This window comes from Microcaecilia unicolor, chromosome 1, assembly GCF_901765095.1.
Source record: "Microcaecilia unicolor chromosome 1, aMicUni1.1, whole genome shotgun sequence".
NCBI classification, from domain to species: domain Eukaryota; kingdom Metazoa; phylum Chordata; class Amphibia; order Gymnophiona; family Siphonopidae; genus Microcaecilia; species Microcaecilia unicolor.
The window spans coordinates 729,130,330-729,151,440 of record NC_044031.1 but is presented as its reverse complement, the minus strand read 5'-3'; the positions used below and the strand labels follow the sequence as shown (position 1 = coordinate 729,151,440).

The window sequence follows — 21,111 nt, the reverse complement described above, 5'->3', positions numbered from 1 at the left end:
TTTCTGCTGTAATTGATTGTGGACAAACAGTGGGGTGGAATGTGTTAAGCTCTGGGACAGAGGCAGAATTACAAGTTTTTTTTCTTCCTCGGCACTGAATTCTTCTGAAAGACTAGCAGTGGTATTTGGAGACCTGCAGAGAATTAGTTTAATTTAATTGAATATAAGCACTTCACTTTACCATGAAATTCAAGGCGGATTCTAAAAAGTGCAGAGCAAAAATACAATACATTCTTTTCGGAAATTCTTTGTATAAGCTTTTACCAGGAAAGGCAGAATGCATAATAAGTTTCACAGGTAACTTGCTTATATCACCTCCAGCTGTTTTGAAAGATAATTACAATCCGATAGCAACCTGTGGATCCATCCTTCAGTTAGGTCTCAAGATGTGTGTTTTCCTTTCCTACCCAATTCTTTTGTCATGTCATTCCCCACCCAAGAAAAGAAGGACCACCACAAGGGTGGAGGTACACTGAGATCCTAGGGAAAACGATGCACAAAACAGAGAATAGGAAGGGTAGGCTCTTCCAATGACAACCGGAGACGACGTATGTAGGAAATCAATTCTTTATTCAATTAAAAACACTGACATACTTGACTCTGACTCGACACAGATGTGTTTCGGCGCAAAAACGCGCCTTCATCAGGAGTCTTGTAAAATACAGTGGATGGTGTCTATTCACTTGGCAACTGTATGAAGATGTGGTATCAAATATGACTATCATCCAAAGTCTCTGTCAAGGAAAATCTCTGTAGCGTGCAAATGCCTCTGACGAACCGCTACGCTGGAAAATCAGATGCAGGAGATAGTTTTTATATCTGGGGTTTTTTTTGGCACTACCGTTTTAATGCAAGAACATTTTTCTTTTCAATAAATTTGATTGTGAACGATTGTGGAGCCAGAATGCTTGTAAAATTGGGTTAGATTTTGGCTAACACAAATTATTCTCAAATTATCCTTTCCATTAATTCTCTTTGTACAGCAGACAATATCCTGAAAATGTTACCAACTCATACAATAACATATTGTGTCAACAGCAATCATATTTGTAGCTATTCTGAGATGCATTTCAGTTATAAAGTACATTGGGTTTATATTAGAGTCTTTTGCTGACAATGTATAAGCTACTTCTCTAACTGAACACTCAGTAGCTCTAAGGTCTGTTTGGAACCATTACCTATGAGATATTTCTTAGGCTGTTTATACCCATGGTTTCTTCATATATTATTTATTTATTTATTACATTTGTACCCCGCGCTTTCCTACTCATCGCAGGCTCAATGCGGCTTACATAGCAACAAGTGAATACAATCAATAGTAACAGAATCAACAAAGGGGTATGTGATAGGGCAAATGAACAAGAAGTAAATGGGATAGAAGAGGTATGAGAAAAAGGATAAGGATAGGTAAGGCAGAGGAGCAATTAAGGAGAGGATGGGAAGAGCATGAAGGGTAAGAAGGTTGGTAGGAGATGTTTCTGAGTCATTGTAGATTAGAGCTAAAACTGGGCTAAAGGCCTACCTGTTTGATGCTGCTTTTAATTCCTAACTTGTCACCTGCTCGTAACCTTATCTTGTCTTCCTCTCTTCAATAGTCCCTTTCCCTATGTGTCCTATCTGTCTGCCCTACCGTTATTCCTTATTGTCCTGTCTGTCTGTCCTGATTTAGATTGTAAGCTCTTTTGAGCAGGGACTGTCTTTTCTTCATGTTCAACTGTGAAGCGCTGCGTACGACTGGTAGAGCTATAGAAATGATTTGTAGTAGTAGATTGTCATCCAAATTATGAGAACTTCGATGGACATTGTAGAGGGAAGTTATGAGTCAACAGGGGCTATTGTTAAGACATGTTATTTTATTGTTAACCCCAGTTATTAATAGCTAGGTCTCATTGCATAAAATAACATGATGGTCTTGAGCAAGACCTTTGTGATGTACAACACGAACAAACAAATCAGATTTGTATGTTTATGTTGTACATCATTGTCAGGATTGCAGGAGGTCAAAGGCCTTTCTCAAGACCATCAGACTGATTTATTTTGAATATACCAATTCTGAAGATTTAGAAATCCTTTTATTAAGAAACTCCTGATGCAGGCCTTTTGGACCGAAACACAGCATTGTGTTGAGACTTTGACCAATAAAAGCTTCCTAAGTACAAGATTGTCCTTTTCATCTCTGGAGTCTGTGATCATTCTCCTAGTTCTCTTTTCTTTTGGTATACATACATGTGTGTGTATGTGTGTAAGCTGGTGCATGTAGCCACAACATACATATGCATTTCTGCATATATCTATTTCTAAAATATTTCCAGAATTGTATGTGTCCAATTTTTAAAATGAGCCTTCATACTTTTAGTAGGAAAGATATCTCAGTGTCAGGTAAAAGGATATCTATTCCAGGGTAATTCTTTCATGGAAGGTCAAGAATTTAAATCAGTTTTGCCTGCTTAGACAGTATCTCTATCTTCATCTCTCTTCCTCTCTTAATTATCTACAATGTTCACTTAGACTGATGGAGAGGACAATGGAATAGTGGCCCTGCTCTATGGCAATTCAACAAGAAAGCAATCATGGGTCACAAGAATCCGAGCGAACAGTACAATATAAGGGGTGAAGTGCTTCTGTGTACAAAGGGAAAGCGGGATTTGGGGGTGATTGTGTCTGATGACTTAAAGTTTCCAAAAAGGCAGAAAAAGTGATGGTCATAGCCAGAAGGATGCTTGGGTGCATAAGGAGAGGGATGACCAGCAGGAAGAAAAGAGGTGATAGTGCCCTTGTATAAGTCTCTGTTGAGGCCCCATTTAGAGTATTGTGTGCAATTCTGGAGACCGCACCTAAGGAAGGAAATAAACAGGATGGAGTCGGTCTAGAGGGCGGCTATGAAATTGGTAAACAGTCTTGGGCATAAAACATATAGGGACAGGCTCAGGAACCTCAACATCTATACGCTGGAAGAGAGGAGGGAAAGAGGAGATATGATACAGATGTTTAAATATCTCAGGGGCATTAGTGTACAAGAAGTGCTTTTCCAAATGAAGGAAAACTCTGGAATGAGAGGGCATACGATGAAGTTAAGAGCAAATAGGCTTAGGAGGGATCTAAGAAAGTATTCATTCATAGAAAGGGTGGTGGAAGCGTCGAATGGCCTCCCGGTAGAGGTCGTGGAGACGAGGACTTTGTCACAATTTAAGAATGTGTGGGATAAGTACGTGGGGTCCCTTAGGAAAAGGAAGAAATAGTGGTTATGGAGGATGGGCAGACTGGATGGGCCATTTGGCCTTTATCTGCCGTCATGTTTCTATCCAAATCGTTAAGGCCTTTAACCTATATTCCATTAATGTTTGATTAAATGAGGTATAAACTGTACATAATATGATTATGAGAGTCTATTTCCAATTCACAAAGCATGTCTGTGTGTGTCATTCTCTTGTTAGTCTATCTAGATGTGGAGAAATGTAGAGGTCAATATTCTAAAGCACTTATGGAGCCAGCATAAGTACTTTCATCTGAATTTGCTGGCAAAGACAATGGATAAATTTTGGCTGCATAAATTGCTACGTAGCCAAAATGTATCTGTATAAAGTGGGATAGAATTAGAGGCAGATCCAGAAGACATATGGGTGAAAGGTACTTCTATAACTGGGCATGTGCAGTTATGGGTGCCTCACACACATAAGTGCACAGACAAGCAGCACTTTTGCGTGTAAGTGCACTATGCGCCACTCTACATGATAACAGGTAAGTGCTATAATGGGCAATTCTATAAATTGGTGCTTCAGTCTAGGCAACCCAATGCCAGGTACTTAATGCCAATTTTATAATGGCATCTTAGTGCCAAGATTCTATTATAGAATACTAGCGTAAGGTTGGCATAGGTGCGCCCATCTGTTGGCATACTTTCATATATCATGTCAATGGCAGGCATAGGTCGGGGTGCTAAGTGACATAGGTAATTGATAGTATGCTATTAGCAATGCGTATAACCTGAAGACATGCCCATGGCCTGCCTATACTCCGCCTAGGTGTATGCTCCCTTGCAGTTAGGAGCCCATAGGTACCTAAATATGAAGTTAATGGCAGCTTTGATACATATAGATGGTCCGTACCTCTAGGTGTAAATAGCATCTAAAATCTAGATGTATCTGATTAATGTGCCTAGCGTTATTCTATATAATGTGCCTGTGGTTCGGCGCGGTATATAGAATAGCACATAGGACTGAGGCGCAGCCATTTATGTTACTGAAAACCTGGTGTAATTCCCACAGCTAAATGTTGGCATGTTTTTCTGAATTCTATAACAACACACATAAATTTGAGTAACACCCCCGACATGCCCACACTTCTGCTATGACCACACCCCCTTTTCAGCTACACACGGAATTTAGGCCTAAAAAGAAGCACATGTAAATTTCAATTATTGCCAATTAGTGATGATAATTGGCTATTAATGGCAAATTATCATCACTGATTGGTTCGTTACTCAATTGAGTAGCATGCGTAAATTGGCCACCCACACAATTTAACACACCCTACTCATGTACCTTATATAGAATCTGGCCCTCTGTATGTAAATGCAAGTGGGCATACACATGAGTAGAGCATGAGGGCATAGGCGTGTCTCCAACTTATGCACATGACTTACATAAGTACATAAGTAATGCCACACTGGGAAAAGACCAGGGGTCCATCGAGCCCAGTATCCTGTGGTGCTCATAGGCACTCCTATTTACGCCAGCCATAGACCTAGCATTAATGCCCAATGGTGGTTTAAGCTAGTATTCCATAACAGAATCAAGGTACCCAGATGTCGTTGTAGAAAAGTATCTGCCCATGCTGCACCGGGGCAGATAAATGGAGGTGTCTTGTTATAGAATTGCCCCCATAATGGTGATATTTATGGGCTATGCATACAACTTATACACAGCAGACTGAATGCAGAGTGCAGGCAGAACATTATATAAAAATTATATGTATAAAGTTTAGTTTAGCTTATTATTCAACTTGATTTCTCACTTTTGATTCCACAAGATCTCAAAATGAATCACATAAACCAGTACAAAATACGATCAATTGATATCTTGGTGGATCCCTGAGTTTTCTATCATCTCTTTCTTTGGTCATCACCACTCCTTTGGTATCTGCAGAGACTTCTCCTCTTGTTCCTTCTGGGTTACTGACTGGCTTCAGATTTTCAGGAACAGCCTGATTCAGACCTGGTTTTATCCCACTGCATGCAGAGACATGCAGTCTTACTTTTCTTAGGCAATGCAATCAGGGAATAAGAATTACAAGTCCCTACATGCACTGAAGTAAAGCTAGGACTGGATTCTCCAGTCTTGAAAATCTGGAGCCAGTTAGCAATCCTAGCTTTCTGCAATCAGAAACATACTTACATGGAGTTTTTACTGAGACATTGGTCATCTTGCTCCAGTAGCACAAGAATCCTGTTCCTTTCTAATTCTGTAAAATACATTTGATAAGCAGTAGCAATTTTAGAATGAGCAATTTTCAATGAACAGATAGTTCTGTACTGAAATTGTTGTTATTTTTTTCAGGATGGTAGTGCAGCTGCTTTTAAGGACAGAACAAGTAAGCTGGAAGCACGGAGTCCAAACGCTTTCCATCCCAAAGCCACCTGCCTAAGGACTCGAAGCAATTCAACAAGTAAGTCTGCCTTCTTGTCTCAGTATCCTCAGTGTTTCCAAACCTTTTCATGATACACAAGGAAGTGGGAACAGAGGAAGGCTAGACAAACCTCAGGAACAATACAATTAAAATTTATTACTGAAAGTATGTGTAAAAGTAACATAAAATCAATGCTCAAAAAACCAATATGTATAAAAAATAATACAAAATAAAATAATGTCAAGGCTCAAAACTCGACATGGCACTTGTTTCGGCATTCTGAACTGTTGAGTCAGAAGCGGAATAAATGAAATGAAAGTTCAGATTCAGAAATATTTTAGAAAAGTAACGTAGTATATTTTGTATCCATTCTTATTCCAGGTGTAAATCCTTACTGGATTAGTGAAATTGGATCTCAATTTGCAAAGAAGCCAACCCTATGCAGAGATAGGCAAACACATTGTCTTCACAGTGCGCGGAAATCGTTGTCTCAACAACTGGCTGGCTCTGGAGGGGACGTACAGGTACTGTACAGTGTGAAAGGCAGGACGCCCATCATGTAATCTGTCATTCCATAAACATAGGAGGCCTGATAGTCAGCTGGCGGTGATGAGCTTAAAACTACACGCATCCATTTACACCAATGAAAATGGGGCATAAATCCCAGTGCGTAGATTTACGTGCACTGGGCCATATTCTATAACAATGCAAGTAAATTTTGGAACACCCACAAAATGCCCATTTCCCTGCCCATAACCATGCCCCTTTTGAACTGCATGCTTTAGAATTTAGGCGCAGTTCATTACAGAATCCGCTTAGTGACCTATGTACGTAAATTCTAATTATTGCCAATTAGTGCAGATTATTGCTTGTTAAGTGCTGTTAAATACGCTGATTGGCTTGTTAAGCCAAATTAAGTTACACGCGTTGTTATAGAATATGCTTGGATTTTGGTGCGGATCTCTAGGCACGCTATATAGAACCCGGCAGTTAAGGGCTGAATATCAGCACTTAAGCAACCAAGTGCTGACTCTAACCCTGGAATGCCCCAACATAGTCAGCTTTGAGTTAGGCACTAACCACAAATTTCAGCGACACATAGCTGTTAAGTGTCGTTGAAAATTAGCGACTAGCCCCTAGTCAGCAGCCAGCTAAATTGCTTTGAATATTGGCCAGATGGTTCTTGTACAGATTACTAAGAAGCCTTTGACTAAGCTGTGCTGAAAATGGTGCTGAAAAAAATAGCATTTAACCTGTAAAAAAAAGTTAGGCCGGGAACCATGACTACATTAGATGCAGCCACTTACACCAATGAAAACCTGGTTTAAATCCCCATGTGTAAATTAAGCACGGATCTTGCTAATTCTATAATAACTAGTAAAAAAAGGCCCGTTTCTGACACAAATGAAACGGGCGCTAGCAAGGTTTTCCTCGGAGTGTGTATGTTTGAGAGAGTGTATGTGCGAGTGTGTGAGAGAGAGTGAGTCTGGGTGCAAGTGTGTCTGTGAGAGAGAGTGTGTGTGTGACAGGGATACCTCCCCCCTCCCTTCTCTGGTGTCAGGCCCCCCCTCCCTCCCTCTCTCTGATGTCAGCCCCCCCCTCTCTCTCTAGTGTCTGAGCGTTACTGTGCAGGACGCTGAGCTCTGGCTGTGCTTCAAGGAACTGACCAATCCTATTTAATAGAATTCACCTCCAACATTCTGAAGCCAAGAAACCTCATGTGGTTGGTCACTTCTGCTTGTGACGAACCCGGAAGTACTTGAGGGCGGAGCTTACAGAGATAGAGCCTGAGCTTCAGAAGCTTCAAACCCTTCACTGAAGCCAGGGAGTCAGTTTCAGAATGTTGAGGTTGGTTTTTATTATATAGGATATGCATACATTTTAGGAACGTCCCTGGCCTGCTCATGCTCCTCCCATGGCCATGCCCACTTTTCAGATTCACGCACTAGAAATTATGCTCCCCTCTTTATAGAATACACCTAAAAAGATGAGTGCGTAAATTCTAATTATTGCCAATTAGTATGAATAATTGCTTGTTATTGTCCAATTATCAGTGCTGATTGACTTGTTAATCAATTAAGCTGCACACAAAAATTGAATGAGCGTCCAAATTTGCATGTGCGACTCAAAATGCCATGTATAGAATCCTGGGTAAGCCCATTTCTAGTGTGGCTGTCAAAAAGGGCTTTTTTCTGTATGTTGCCTTTCTGACCATGTGCTAATGTTAGTATTAGTGCAGCCATTTAAAAAAATTAAGACAGAAACACTTACCATCTACTATTTAGGAGGCACTACGGGTTCCTGTGGACCAGTTAGTGCGGTGGTAATGTCAGCATGCTAGCTGATTAACGTGTCCACAGCCATCCTCCACCCTTGACATGGCCCCTCCAAATAAATAAATACTACGTGCTTAGCATACACAGATGGCAAGTCTAACGCAGAATGCTTTATTTAGCACATCCTGCATTAAGGTCATGTTGCCTGTATTAGGTGCACATTAGTATCTATCACAGCTTATGTGTTATTCCACACTTAGTAGAAAAGCACCAAAGGTAGGGTCTGAGAAAGCAGATACATTAGCAACACAGTCTGGGAGTTTCCTATTTTTACTTCACATTTGTGGATCTAATCATAGCAGGTGGGGAGTACAAGCCAATAAACTGCGGTTAGCTTGGCAGAGTTTAAAAAGGGGTTGGACGGTTTCCTAAAGGACAAGTCCATAGATTGCTACTAAATGGACTTGGGAAAAATCCACAATTTTGGAAATAACTTGTATAAAATGTTTGTACGTTTGTGTAGCTTGCCAGGTGCCCTTGACCTGGATTGGCCGCTGTCAGGGACAGGATGCTGGGCTTGATGGACCTTTGGTCTTTTCCCAGTATGGCATTACTTATGTATGTATGTACTTAAGTAGTTTCGGGACAGTTCCCAGACCTGAGGCAGAGATGGACTAGAGGGGTAGAGTCAATCCCCATACAAAACAAATGCCGGTAGGGATGAATTTCCTGCAGACAGTGGCAGCCCTTACTCCCCTTTACCGAATTAAGGGCCCTTTTTACTAAGTCGTGTAAGCGCCTATGCGCACCCAACGCATGCCAAAATGGACTTACCGCCCAACTACCGCGTGGCTCTTGTGGTAATTTCATTTTTGGCGTGCGTCCGCTATGCGCGTCTGGAAAATATTTTTTATTTTCTGGCACGTGTAGCGGATGCATACCAAGTGGCATCTGACGCGCGGAGGTCATTACCGCCCAAATTCTTTACCACTAAGTCTATGGCTGGCGGTAAGGTCTGAAACCCAAAATGGACGTGCGGCAATTTTGATTTTGCCACGCATCCATTTTTGTGGAAAAAAGAGGTCTTTTTTTTACAGACACACTGAAAAATAATTATGCGCGTGCCCAAAACCTGCGCCTACACTACCGCAGGCCACTTTTTACCGCGGCTTAGTAAAAGGACCCCTAAGTTTCTCAAGGCTGAGCAGTGCGTTTTGAACTGCTTGAGGGCCTGAGACTAACGTATGCAGTCTTTGATGGTAGGGGTGGAAGATCTGAAACCCCGCAGTTTTCCCACATCATTGAGGGGGCAGGGCTGAGCCCCATATATAGCCTACACCAGCAAACGTGTTGTGCCAAAGAGGCAAAGGGGCATGTCTTTTTGTGCCCTTTCCTGCTTATAATCGAACGAGAAATACGCCCAAGTTCCGACCTAAATCGGGAGATGGACGTTTATCTCACAAAAACGAATAACATGGTATAATCGAAAGCCGAACTTCGATGTTTTCAACTGCACTCCATCGCGGAAGCGTACAAAGTTGACGGGGGAGTGTCAGAGGCGTGGTGAAGGCGGGACTGGGGCATGGTTATCACCCGAACAGAGATGGGCGCCTTTCGCCGATAATGGAAAAAAAGTATGCGTTTCTAGCTAGAATTTAGGACACTTTTCCTGGACCCTGTTTTTTCACGAATAAGGCCCCAAAAAGTGCCCTAAATGACCAGATTACCCCCAGAGGGAATCGGGGATGACCTCCCCTGACTCCCCCAGTGGTCACTAACCCCCTCCCACCACAAAAAAATGATGTTTCACAACTTTTTATTTTCACCATCAAATGTCATACCCACCTCCCTGACAGCAGTATGCAGGTCCCTGGAGCAGTTGTTAGGGGGTGCAGTGGACTTCAGGCAGGTGGACCCAGGCCCATCCCCCCCATACCTGTTACAATTGTGCTGCTCAATGCTTATTAGTCGTCCAACCCCCCCAAACCCACTGTACCCACATGTAGGTGCCCCCCTTCACCCCTTAGGGCTATAGTAATGGTGTAGACTTGTGGGCAGTGGGTTTTGAGGGGGATTTGGGGGGCTCAACACACAAGGGAAGGGTGCTATGCACCTGGGAGCTCTTTCACCTTTTTTTTTTTTTTGGTAAAAGTGCCCCCTAGGGTGCCCGGTTGGTGTCCTGGCATGTGAGGGGGACCAGTGCACTACGAATCCTGGCCCCTCCCATGAACAAATGCCTTGGATTTATTCGTTTTTGAGCTGGGCGCTTTCATTTTCCATTATTGCTGAAAAACAAAAACGCCCAGCTCACAAATTGTCGAATAAAACATGGACGTCTATTTTTTGCGAAAATACGGTTCGGTCCGCCCCTTCACGGACCCATTCTCGGAGATAAACGCCCATGGAGATAGACGTTTTCGTTCGATTATGCCCCTCTTTGTGTGCCAGTTTGGTGACCTTTTGGGGGTTCCTCTGGGGTTAACTCTGAGGAATGTATGAGTGTGATCGATTGTAGTTAAATGTGAGTGATGTCAATTAGATTTTTTGGGGAAGGGCTGGAGTGAAGGAGTTAAGCTCTATTTCTATATGTCGGGGAAGGAGGAGATGTAGGTCTGTTGGGTCCTTGGATGCAGTGAAGGAAATTGAAACGTAAGAGGGCATGCTTAAACATGGGCACGCCTATGCCAACTTAGTATTCTATAATGCAGTGGTTCCCAAACTTGGTCCTTGAGGCACCCCAGCCAGTCAGGTTTTGTGATAGCCACAATAAATATACATGAGAGATATTGTACTGCATGCAAATCTCTCTTATGATGCTGGTATGCGATTCGATTTTAACTCGCTTTGAGCATTATTTTATTTATTTATTTATTTGTGACATTTATATCCCACATTATTCCAAACAAGTTTGAGTTCAATGTGGTTTACAATAAACAGTATAGGATACATAACAAAGAATAATGCATAAGAAAGTAATTTGTTGTAAGAATCCAATTTTACAATACAGTATCATAAACATACTGGGATAACTATGGATGTTTAACATTTAGAAAATCTATTATGAATGAGAAATTGTACGTGAAGCAAAGAGAAAGTTCATGGTAAATAGAGTAATAACCAATTCAGGTAATAGTTAGTTGTTTGAGATATGGTTGTTCTATGTGAGGGTTTGTTTGAATAGGAACAATTTGCGGAATCTAGTATATTCCTGTATATTTCTTATTTTGGGTGGTAAGGTGTTCCACCATTTGGTTCCTAGGTAAGTGAAGTCTGCAGAGTGGACAGTTTTGTATATCACTTTTTTTTTGCAATTTGGGAGGTGTAGTCTGAGATAATTTCTTGCCTCATATTTAATATTTCTGGGGGTCTTTTTCTTAGGTGTGCTGGTGTTTTTAGCGTGCGTTAAAAATAGACGAGTGCTAAAAGCTAAAGGCGCCCATAGGAATACATGAGCATCTTTAGCATTTAGCGTGCGCTAAAAACACCAGCGTACCTTAGTAAAAGACCCCTTCTTTGAGGTAAGTTTATTAATGGTACCATATAGTCTGGAGCTTTGCCATTTAGGATTTGAAAGATAAAGGTACATAATTTGAAGGTGATTCTCGCTTTGATGGTGAAGAATGTAATCAAATGTAGTAAATGAATAAATTGCACCCAAACTGCAAAAGAAGAACTATTCAGTGAAAGTTAAGATAAAAACATACTCTATGAACTTCTGTGTCAACCAAGAACATATGTGTTTTCTACTGTCCTCCATGATTTATAAATGAATGGCTCTGTGAGGTACAATTACAGTGGAGGTGATGACCATGATAGAATTCAAGAAGGCGTGAGATGATGAGGCTTGAGAAGATGTTAGGTTGCAGCTTAAAATCGGGCATTGCACATCTAATGAGCAGGCTAGATGGGCAGTGTGACACATAGTTTCTGAAGTCACTTCGCTGGCTCCCTATCCGTTTCCGTATACAGTTCAAGCTCCTCTTATTAACCTATAAGTGCATTCACTCTGCTGCCCCTCACTACCTCTCCATCCTCATCTCTCCCTACACTCCTTCCCAAGAACTCCGTTCACTAGGCAAATCTCTCCTAATCGCTAACTCCAGACTCCGTTCCTTTTATCTCGCCACACCTTATGCCTGGAATAGACTTCCTGAGCCATTACGTCAAGCTCCATCCCTGCCCACCTTCAAATCCGGGCTAAAGGCCTACCTGTTTGATGCTGCTTTTAATTCCTAACTTGTCACCTGCTCGTAACCTTTGTCTTGTCTTCCTCTCTTCAATAGTCCCTTTTCCCTATGTGTCCTATCTGTCTGTCCTACCCTTATCCCTTATTTGTCCTGTCTGACTGTCCTGATTTAGATTGTAAGCTCTTTTGAGCAGGGACTGTCTTTTCTTCATGCTCAATTGTGAAGCGCTGCGTACGACTGGTAGCGCTATAGAAATGATTTGTAGTAGTAGTAGTAGTTGCTGTCATGTCTATTGCATTGTCCAAGTCTTAGAACAAAGCCACTTCGTTTTGTAATACTCTCACCCTTGCACCAAGAGCCATCCTCCTCATAAGTTTTCCTCTGATGGAAAGAGAAATTTATTGTATAGAACAGCACAAACATCTCGTCTGCTCATTCAGCTGCTGATTACATAAACACCTCCTTCATGTACTGTCACTTTTGCCAAACAGATTTTGTAGATGTTTGCAAGCAGTGATATATAGACCTATTGCATCTCAAATTGTGTGCCTTTTTTTAATTATTATTTTTGCTAGCAAATGCTGCAGCTCTATCAGAGACAGGGCTTCTACCCTGCTACATTTTTATTCATTAGTTTCTGTCCTTTACATACACAGATTTATACCAAATTGGAAGTCTGTAATAAATATGATATACAGTTTCTACCTTGCCTATTTCAGTACGTTCGCATTGCTGTAGCGATGGGTCATAACATATCGCATAGCTGAAAAGAGATTTTGCAGTAACAGTTCAGTGAGACTTAATGAGGCTTCAGGATTCCGCATCACTAAATCATTCTTAGCTGCTGAGTAAAACAAACCATGTCTGCTGATGTGGAATCAGTGCTGAAAAGGGTTATTATGGCTTTCAAGGAAGCGTGAAGGAATCCAATGCCAAGGTGCCCATGGTCACTGCTCCTTGGCTCTAGATTTTAAATGAAGTTGTTGAAAATTTCTTGGGTCTTCTTAAGGTGTGTGTTTAGTTGTATGATATTACTTAAAGAGAAAACAATTGACCTTTAACCTCAATTCTGCTTCATAAAGGAATTACACTCTCTTACTATGCAGATCTTGGGATCTCAAATAGGTCTGGCTTTCAGGACACCCCCAAAGATGTATGTAAATGTATTTGAAATATCTTACTAAGCTGCGTTAGGCACTAACACACACTAATGCAGCAAAAATGGCCTAAATGCAGGATACATAGTTTTGCCATGTGTGCTTGCTAATCACATGATAAATATCTTTTGCATTTTTGATGGGGCATGTCAGGGGCAGAGAGTGGGCATTCCTGCACTAACCAGTTAGCGTATCTACATTACTGTGGGCTAACTGGCTAGTAAGTGCTGCTGCAGTCATTTTTTTAAATGACTATGTACTAATGGCAACATTAGCACACAAACGTCCAAAAAAAAAACAGGAAAGTACCCTTTATGGAAAGTCTGAAGAAATCGAAGAAGTAGAGGATAAACACAATGACTTCCAATGGAGAATGTAGTCAAAATTATTCTTTATTAGGCAGCCATCTACCTAGCACTATCTCGCCTCTGATATTCATGATATATGGGGCAAGCAGTAGTGCAAATTCTGGCCAAGTAGTCCCTGTGAGCCAAATATAGGGCAATCAAGCCATTGCGACATCACTGATGGGGTTGGCTCTTATGCATTGGTGGAATGAGGCATTATGACATCACAATATCAGCTCTGGTTACCAGAGTCTGAAATTTTGCACTCTAAGGTGTGTAGTTATCAACATGGGCTACTGTTAAAAAGACATGTTATTTTACCTCTAACTCATGTTATTTTAGCACAGGTCTCGTTTTATACAATGAGACCTAGTTACTAATAACTGGGGTTAACAGTAAAATAACCCATCTTAACAGTAGGCTACATTGATAACTTCCCCCCTTAATTAAAGAAAAAAGAAATGTCTCTAGAAATCAAAATCACTGTTATATGTAATAACTAGTAAAAAAGGCCCGTTTCGTTATGAAATGAAACGGGCGCTGGCAAGACAATCCCCCACCCTCCCTCGCTGATCACTCTGTCCCCTCCGAGTTCCAGACCCCCCTCCCACCCTCCCTCCCAGTTCAAGGCCACCCTCCCTCCCTGCCTTTCTCCCTCCCTCCCTCCCAGTTGAAGGCCTGCCTCCCTCCCTCCCTCCCAGTTGAAGGCCCCCCTCCCTCCCACCCACCCACCCACACAGTCCTCCCAGCCTCCCACCCACCCATTTCAAGGCCCCCTCACGCTCCTCCCACCGAGTTCCAGACTCCCCCCTCCGTCCGATTTCAACACCCCCCTCCGTGTTACGGACCCCTGGACCCCCCCTGCTGCGACCCCCTCGACCCCCCCTTCCTGACGAAAACACTCCCCCGCTGCCGTCACGTACCTGTGCTGACGGGGGACCCCGACAGTCGAAGTTCTGTTTTCGTCTGTGCTGGCGTGTTGCTTGCTGAATGATTATCTGTTGAAGTTTCTGTGCGTGTGTCTGATGTCAGACGCACACACAGAAACTTGAACAGCTGATCATTCATGAAGCAACGCCCCGGCGCAGCCGAGAAAAGAACTTCGGCTGTTGGGGGTTGGGGTCCCCCGTCAGCACAGTTACGCGACGGCGGCGGGGGAGTCTTTTCATCTGGAAGGGAGGATAGAGGGGGTCGCGGCAGGGGGGTCCAGGGGTCCGTAACACGGAGGGGGGGTGTTGAAATCGGAGGGAGGGCGGAGTCTGGAACTCAGTGGGAGAGGCGTGAGGGGCACACATCATGATGATGCCTAGCAGACCACAGGAGCCACAGTCCCAGGCAGGACAGAACGTTGGAGGTGAGAATTATATATGTAGATAGTGAGCCAAGTATAGGGCAATCAAGCCATTGTGACACCATTGATGAGGTTGGCTCTTAAGGCATTGGTGGAATGAGGCATTATGACATCACAATATCATCTGGTTACCAGATATTTAAACTTTTCACACTACGGTGTGTGTGTGTGGGGGGGGGAGTTATCAATATAGGCTACCATTAAGAAATGCTATTTTACAACTAGCTAGTGCTATTTTAGGACAAGTCCATTTTATGCAATGATCCCTAATTACTAATATCTGGGGTTAACAGTATTGATAACCCATGCTACAAAATTCCCCACTTAATGAAAAAAAAAGAAATGTTTCTAGAAATCAAAATCACTGCTATGTAATAAAGTGAGCCAAGTATAGGACAATCAAGCCATTGGGAATTGGTGGAATGAGGCATTATGACATCACAATATCAGTTCTTGTTACCAGAGACTGAAACTCTTCACGCTAAGAGGGGGAAGTTATCAATGTGGGCTACTGTGCTACTTTATCACCAACTCGTGCTATTTTAGCACAGGCCCCATTTTATGCATTGAGACCTCGTTACTAATCACTGGGGTTAACAGTATAATAACACATCTTAATGGTAGGCCACAATGACAACTCCCTCATTTAATTAAAGAAAAGAAATGTCTCTAGAAATAAAAGTCAAGTATAGGGCAAACAAGCCATTGTGACATCACTGAGACTTAGTTACTCATGACTGGGGTTAACAGTGAAATAATATGTCTTAACAATAGGCCATGATGATAACTCCCCCCTAAGCACTATTCTGTAAGAGCGCTCATATGTAGTGTAGCGCATTTTCACATGGGTGGAGCACAGGAGGGGCATAGGTGGTACTACCACTTACATTTGCAGCTTACAAAATACAGTATAGTGCCTACAGTTATACCAGGTCTATAGCTGGTATAACTGCAGGTGCTTACATTTTAGATGCACTGATGTCATTATAGAATAGACTCGCACTACATAGCATCAGGATGCCTAAAGGATGCACCCACTTACAGAATTTTCCCCATAGAAGACATAAAACACCATTCTTATACTTGGAATGATTGAAAACTTGATGTTAGAAGTTACCAGGCAAAAAAGTTCATGTATTATATGACAGAGTTGCCAGTGTTTGCTCTGATTCTGGCTTTCTTGGATGCAGGCTGTTTGCAGTCCCACTCGATCGCTCAGCACAGCTCAGCTAATGACTGTATCCAGTGGTTCACAAGCCTCAGTTATTTCCAACGTGGTTTTAATGAAAGGCCAAGGCAAGGTAAGGACTGAATTCCTTGCTTATAGGGTTATAAAGATTTACAGAATTACATAGGCGGTGCTTGAGTTGTAACTTGCAAAAACGCTGAGATTTCTAATGAATGCCTGCACCGCAAGATCCTGTTATTAACAATCTGAATGTTGTCTTATAAACGCTGCGAGGCCCAGTATAACACTTACTTGGGAGTAATTTTATAACAAGATACCTATGTGAAAAGTCCAAAAAGGCACCTATTTAATAAACCTTTGTGCCTTTATAAAATAGACTAGTACAATGACCCCCAGTACTGCACAAATGACCTCGCACAAATTTACACCTGGTTTGATGCAGGTGTAAACATGGATGTGCCCCTGCTTCTCTACAGGTTGCCCAAACTTGGATGCCCAAATTTGGGTGCAGAGCTCAGATGCATGCAGAAATGAATTAGTCAATTGGATGCTGACAACAATTAGAATTAATTGGCACTAATTTAGATTTATGCACTCATCTGCCTACAAGCCACTCTATAACACTGTGCACCCAAGTGTCTTGGGTGCAACTCAAAAGGGGATGTGGCCATGGAAGGGTCCATGGGCAGGTCAGGGTCATTCCCAGAAATTAAGTGCAATATAATAGAATACCGGGGTTGTGTGTCCAACTTATGCACCAGGATTTACACCAGGTTTTAGCAGGTGTAAGTCCTCATGCCCAAATTTGGGTATGGGAATCAGAGCTAAGCGCTATTCTATAAAAGGCTTCAGCCTGGAGAGTTCTTTATAGAATAATATTGGTATGCATTTTTCCCAGTGCCCATTTTTGGTGGCCATTTATAGAATTACCCCTATAATGGCAATTCTATAACTAGGAGGTTGCATTTATACGCCACTTGAGTGCATAATTCTACAGGATTTTGCTACTTTCACAGGTAAGTGTACACTTATGAGTGTGAGTGGTGGCAGGACGACTAAGTGCTATTCCGTAAGGGTGCATTTAAGTGGCAGAGTATGTAAATGCAAGGGGACATTCACATGGGTGGAGCATGGAAGAAGCATGGGTATGGCTACCACATATATGCATAATTTACAGAATATTGTCAGTTACATGTACATCTGCCATGTTTACACAAGCCCAGTTATGCCAGGTCTATGGCTGGTATAACTGTGGTGGCATACATGAAGGTACACCAGTGCCAGGTTACTATAATATTCTATATTGGAATCCAGTCACCCAGATGTCTTTATAGAATAGGATCTCACTGCATGGCGTTGGAGCACCTAAAAGGAGATGCCCACATACACAATTCCCCCATATCCCCTAATTCCATAATTGGATGCCTATGTGCACAAATTTACAGAACTCTAGTACTTTCATGAGTAAGTGCATACTCACCATGCTTAGACACTTCTTCTCTAAGGGCATACAGAAGTGGCATAGCCTGTAAATGCAAGGGGGGGTACACATATGAAGAACATGGGTAGGGCTCTCATTTACATGCAAAATTTACAGAATACTGTACGTTAGTTACATAGCCATCTCCTGCATTTTTGCATCTGCACGTCTCCAGGTCTGTGGTGGGTGAAAATGTGGGCATGTAAATGTTACACATTAAGATACTGGGTTATGCTAGCATTCTGTAACTGAATTTCAGTGACCAGATGCTGTTGTGAAATATGTCGCGTCCCTCACCGGTGGCACGCTCCTCGCTCCCGATCCATTCTCTGGCTCCACCCCAGTAGGGGGGAGCATCGGCCACTTCGGCCAGGCTGGCTGGGCCGATGCTCCGATTCCCCCTTTCGCTCCTGGCTTGCCTTTCTGGGCGGTGTGGTGGTGCCGACGCCCGTGTTTGCCCTGCTGCTGTGGGGGAACGCCGGCCATGTTGGCAGCGCCAGCGTCCCCAGGGGGAGGGTTTCTCTTCTAGGCGCGGAGCCCGGGGACCTGGGCCACACCTCCAGCACCTGGATTGGTCGCCCGTGGCTTGTCGCTGCCTCCTTCTTTGGGCTGACCAATTTAGGTCTCCTAGCCTGCTGATACCTGTCATCCGGTCTCCGGTCCTCCCTGCCTCCTGTCAGCTGTTACTTACCTCCTTAATTGTAGGGGATATTTAAACAGCAGCATTTCCCCACAAACCTTGCTTCAGCTTCTACATTGGTAGAGTTACCTGTGCTTCTGGGAGACATTGTCTACTGCTTACTGCTTGACTTGACTTGACCTCTGCCTGGAACCCGACTACCCTCTGCTTGCTGCCTGACCTGACCTCTGCTTGGAACCCGACTACTCCCTGCTTGCTGCCTGACCTGACCTCTGCTTGGAACCTGACTACTCTCTGCTTGCTGCCTGACCTGACCTCTGCCTGGAACCCTACTACTTCTTGCTTGCTGCCTGACCTCTGCTTGGAACCCGACTGCTCTCTGCTTGCTGCCTGACCTGACCTCTGCGTGGTCCTGATCATCCACCGCTTGCTGCTGGACCTGACTGCTACTCGAGCCTGATTCTCCTTTGCTGGTTACTGGACCTAACTTTCGCTGTTGTCTGAGCCCAGTCTTGCCTGCTGTCTGCGGCCGTCTGACCCCGGCAGTATCTGGAAGTCCTGCGGGCCGCCTGCACCTGGGGGCTCAACCCTCAGGGAACGGTGGTCCTCCCAGGTGAAGCCTCGGGGTTTGCTTGGCTGCCCGACAGGGCACAGGCTAATACTTCATCACTGTGCTCCGTCTGGGCACAAGGGCTCACAAACATGTCAGAATAGGCTTTCATGTTGCAATATCAGAGCACTTAAAAGGGAGTGCCTAGTTATAGAATTGCCCCAGATCTGTGTATATGCTCATACTTGATAAAAATATATATGCAAATAAAGAGTTCTGCCCCTGCTCCTCTGAAACAATGCCCACAGGAATGCCTATATACAGATCATGTAATAGTAGATGCTGTTTTCCACTGTGCTTACCTTTTGTGTTAAAATTGTCATTTTATGGGCAACTCTATAACTAGGTGACCCAATTTAGGTGTGTGCTAATTCTACAACAGTATCTGGGTGCCAGGATTCCATTATAGAATTTTAGCGATTTAGATCACACCTCTTTCAGTAGTAGCTCAAGGTGAGTTACATTCGGCTACACTGGATATTTCTCTGTCCCAGAAGGGCTCATAATCTAAGTTTGTACCTGAAGCAATGGAGGGTTAAGTGACTTGCCCAAGATCACAAGGAGCAGCAGTGGGATTTGAACTGACCACCTCAGGATTTCAAGACCAGTGCTCTAACCCACTAGGCCACTCCTCCACTTACAGCATGTCAATAGCAGGCGTAAATGAGCACACCTAGAGGTGGCACTTTAGTGTATAACTTAAGTATTCTGTAATTTAAACACCTTAATGGTCTTACCCATGTCCCACCCATGCTCCTCTTCCGTGAATGCCCCCTCCCTTGCATCTATGCATTAAGGGATCCTTTAACTAAGGTGTGCTAATGGATTTAGCATGCGCTAATGAATCAGTGTGCATTGAGACATGAAGCCCATTGGTATGCAATGGGCTGTGGGGCATTTAGCATGCCTTAATCATTAGTGCTAAATCTATTAGCACACCTTAGTAAAAGGACCCTTAAGTGAGTTGTGTGTCATTTATAAAATAGTGCTGAGCACTCACCTAGCACTTACATGGGAAAGTACACACTAGCGTAAGTGCTAGTGTTCTATAAATTTAAGTGTGTAAATGGTCCTTAAATTTAGGTACCAAGTTATACAATGAGGGGCTATATATGTGGAAAAAGCTTGATAAAGTAGCCCCCAGTATGACAAAGCATAAAGCGAAGGTTCTCACTGTGCAGCTGGTCCAGGGCTGCAGAGAGACTGAGCTGGGCCCACCATCCCCTCCAGGATCACTGCTGCCCTCCCAGGATTGCCACTGCTGTCGCCCACCCAGGATCGCCACTACCGCCCCTCCCCCCCCCCGCAGCAACTCCAAATACCTTGGCTGGCGGGGATCCCCAGGATCCGCTAGCAGAAGGAGTCTTCCTCCAACATTGGTTTTCACTCCACCACATTGCCTGTCCTGCCTCTGTGCAGCTTCTTTTTCTCTCACATCGCACACGCTTGGTTTCAAAACCGAGCATGCGCCACCTGAGGGGGAAAGCAGCTTGCTTGGCAGGCAATGTGGCAGAGTGAAGAACATCACTGGAGGAAGACTTCTTCTGCTGGTGAGGCCTGGTGACCCCCACCAGCCAAACCAGAGGCTCCAGGCCAAAGCACAGTGTCTGCTCCTCCCCAGCTTCCAAGGGTTGGCCCGGCACTGGAGTTTTCTCTCTTATGCTCCTGTTGGGACGCAATCACCCGGGTCCCATGAGGAGAAGGAGAGAGAGAAAGAAAGAAAGAAAGAGAGAGAGACCCCCAATGCCAGGCCCCCTTTGGAGGCCGGGACCAGGGTAATTTTGCCCCCCCCCCCCGCTCCCCCTCTCGGCGGCCCTGAGCTGGTCCATTTTTGGACAATGATAGTGCTAAGCCTTGGGCAATTGTATAATTATGGTGCTCATTTTCAGAGCAGATGGACATCTCAAAATGCCCTCAAAACCCATCCATCTGCCCAAAACATCCAAATTGTGATTTTGGAATGGCTGAATTTGGACGTCCTGCACTGCAGGGCGTCCAAATAGCAAAGAGATGTGTTGTGAGGAGGGCCTAAAATTAGGACGTCCAACGGTGATAATCAAATGGGAAGAAATGTCTTGCCTCATCCTTGGCCACCTTTAAATCTAGACTGAAAGCCCACCTCTTTCACATTGCTTTTGACTCATAACCACTTGTAACCACTCGCCTCCACCTACCCTCCGCTCCTCCTTCCTGTACACATTAATTAATTTGATTTGCTTACTTTATTTTTGTCTATTAGATTGTAAGCT

At 43.5% G+C, this 21,111-nt stretch overlaps 1 protein-coding gene across 1 annotated transcript in view; it reads left to right on the top strand.

Annotated features, from left to right (window-relative positions):
* Nucleotides 1-21,111, top strand: part of LOC115461991 (pro-interleukin-16-like) — a 121,274-nt gene that overhangs the window by 60,354 nt on the left and 39,809 nt on the right. The window contains exons 6-8 of the mRNA XM_030192043.1: nucleotides 5,556-5,664; nucleotides 6,007-6,149; nucleotides 16,134-16,244. Coding sequence (XP_030047903.1) covers nucleotides 5,556-5,664; nucleotides 6,007-6,149; nucleotides 16,134-16,244 — 363 coding nt within the window. The remainder of the gene's footprint in view (nucleotides 1-5,555; nucleotides 5,665-6,006; nucleotides 6,150-16,133; nucleotides 16,245-21,111) is intronic.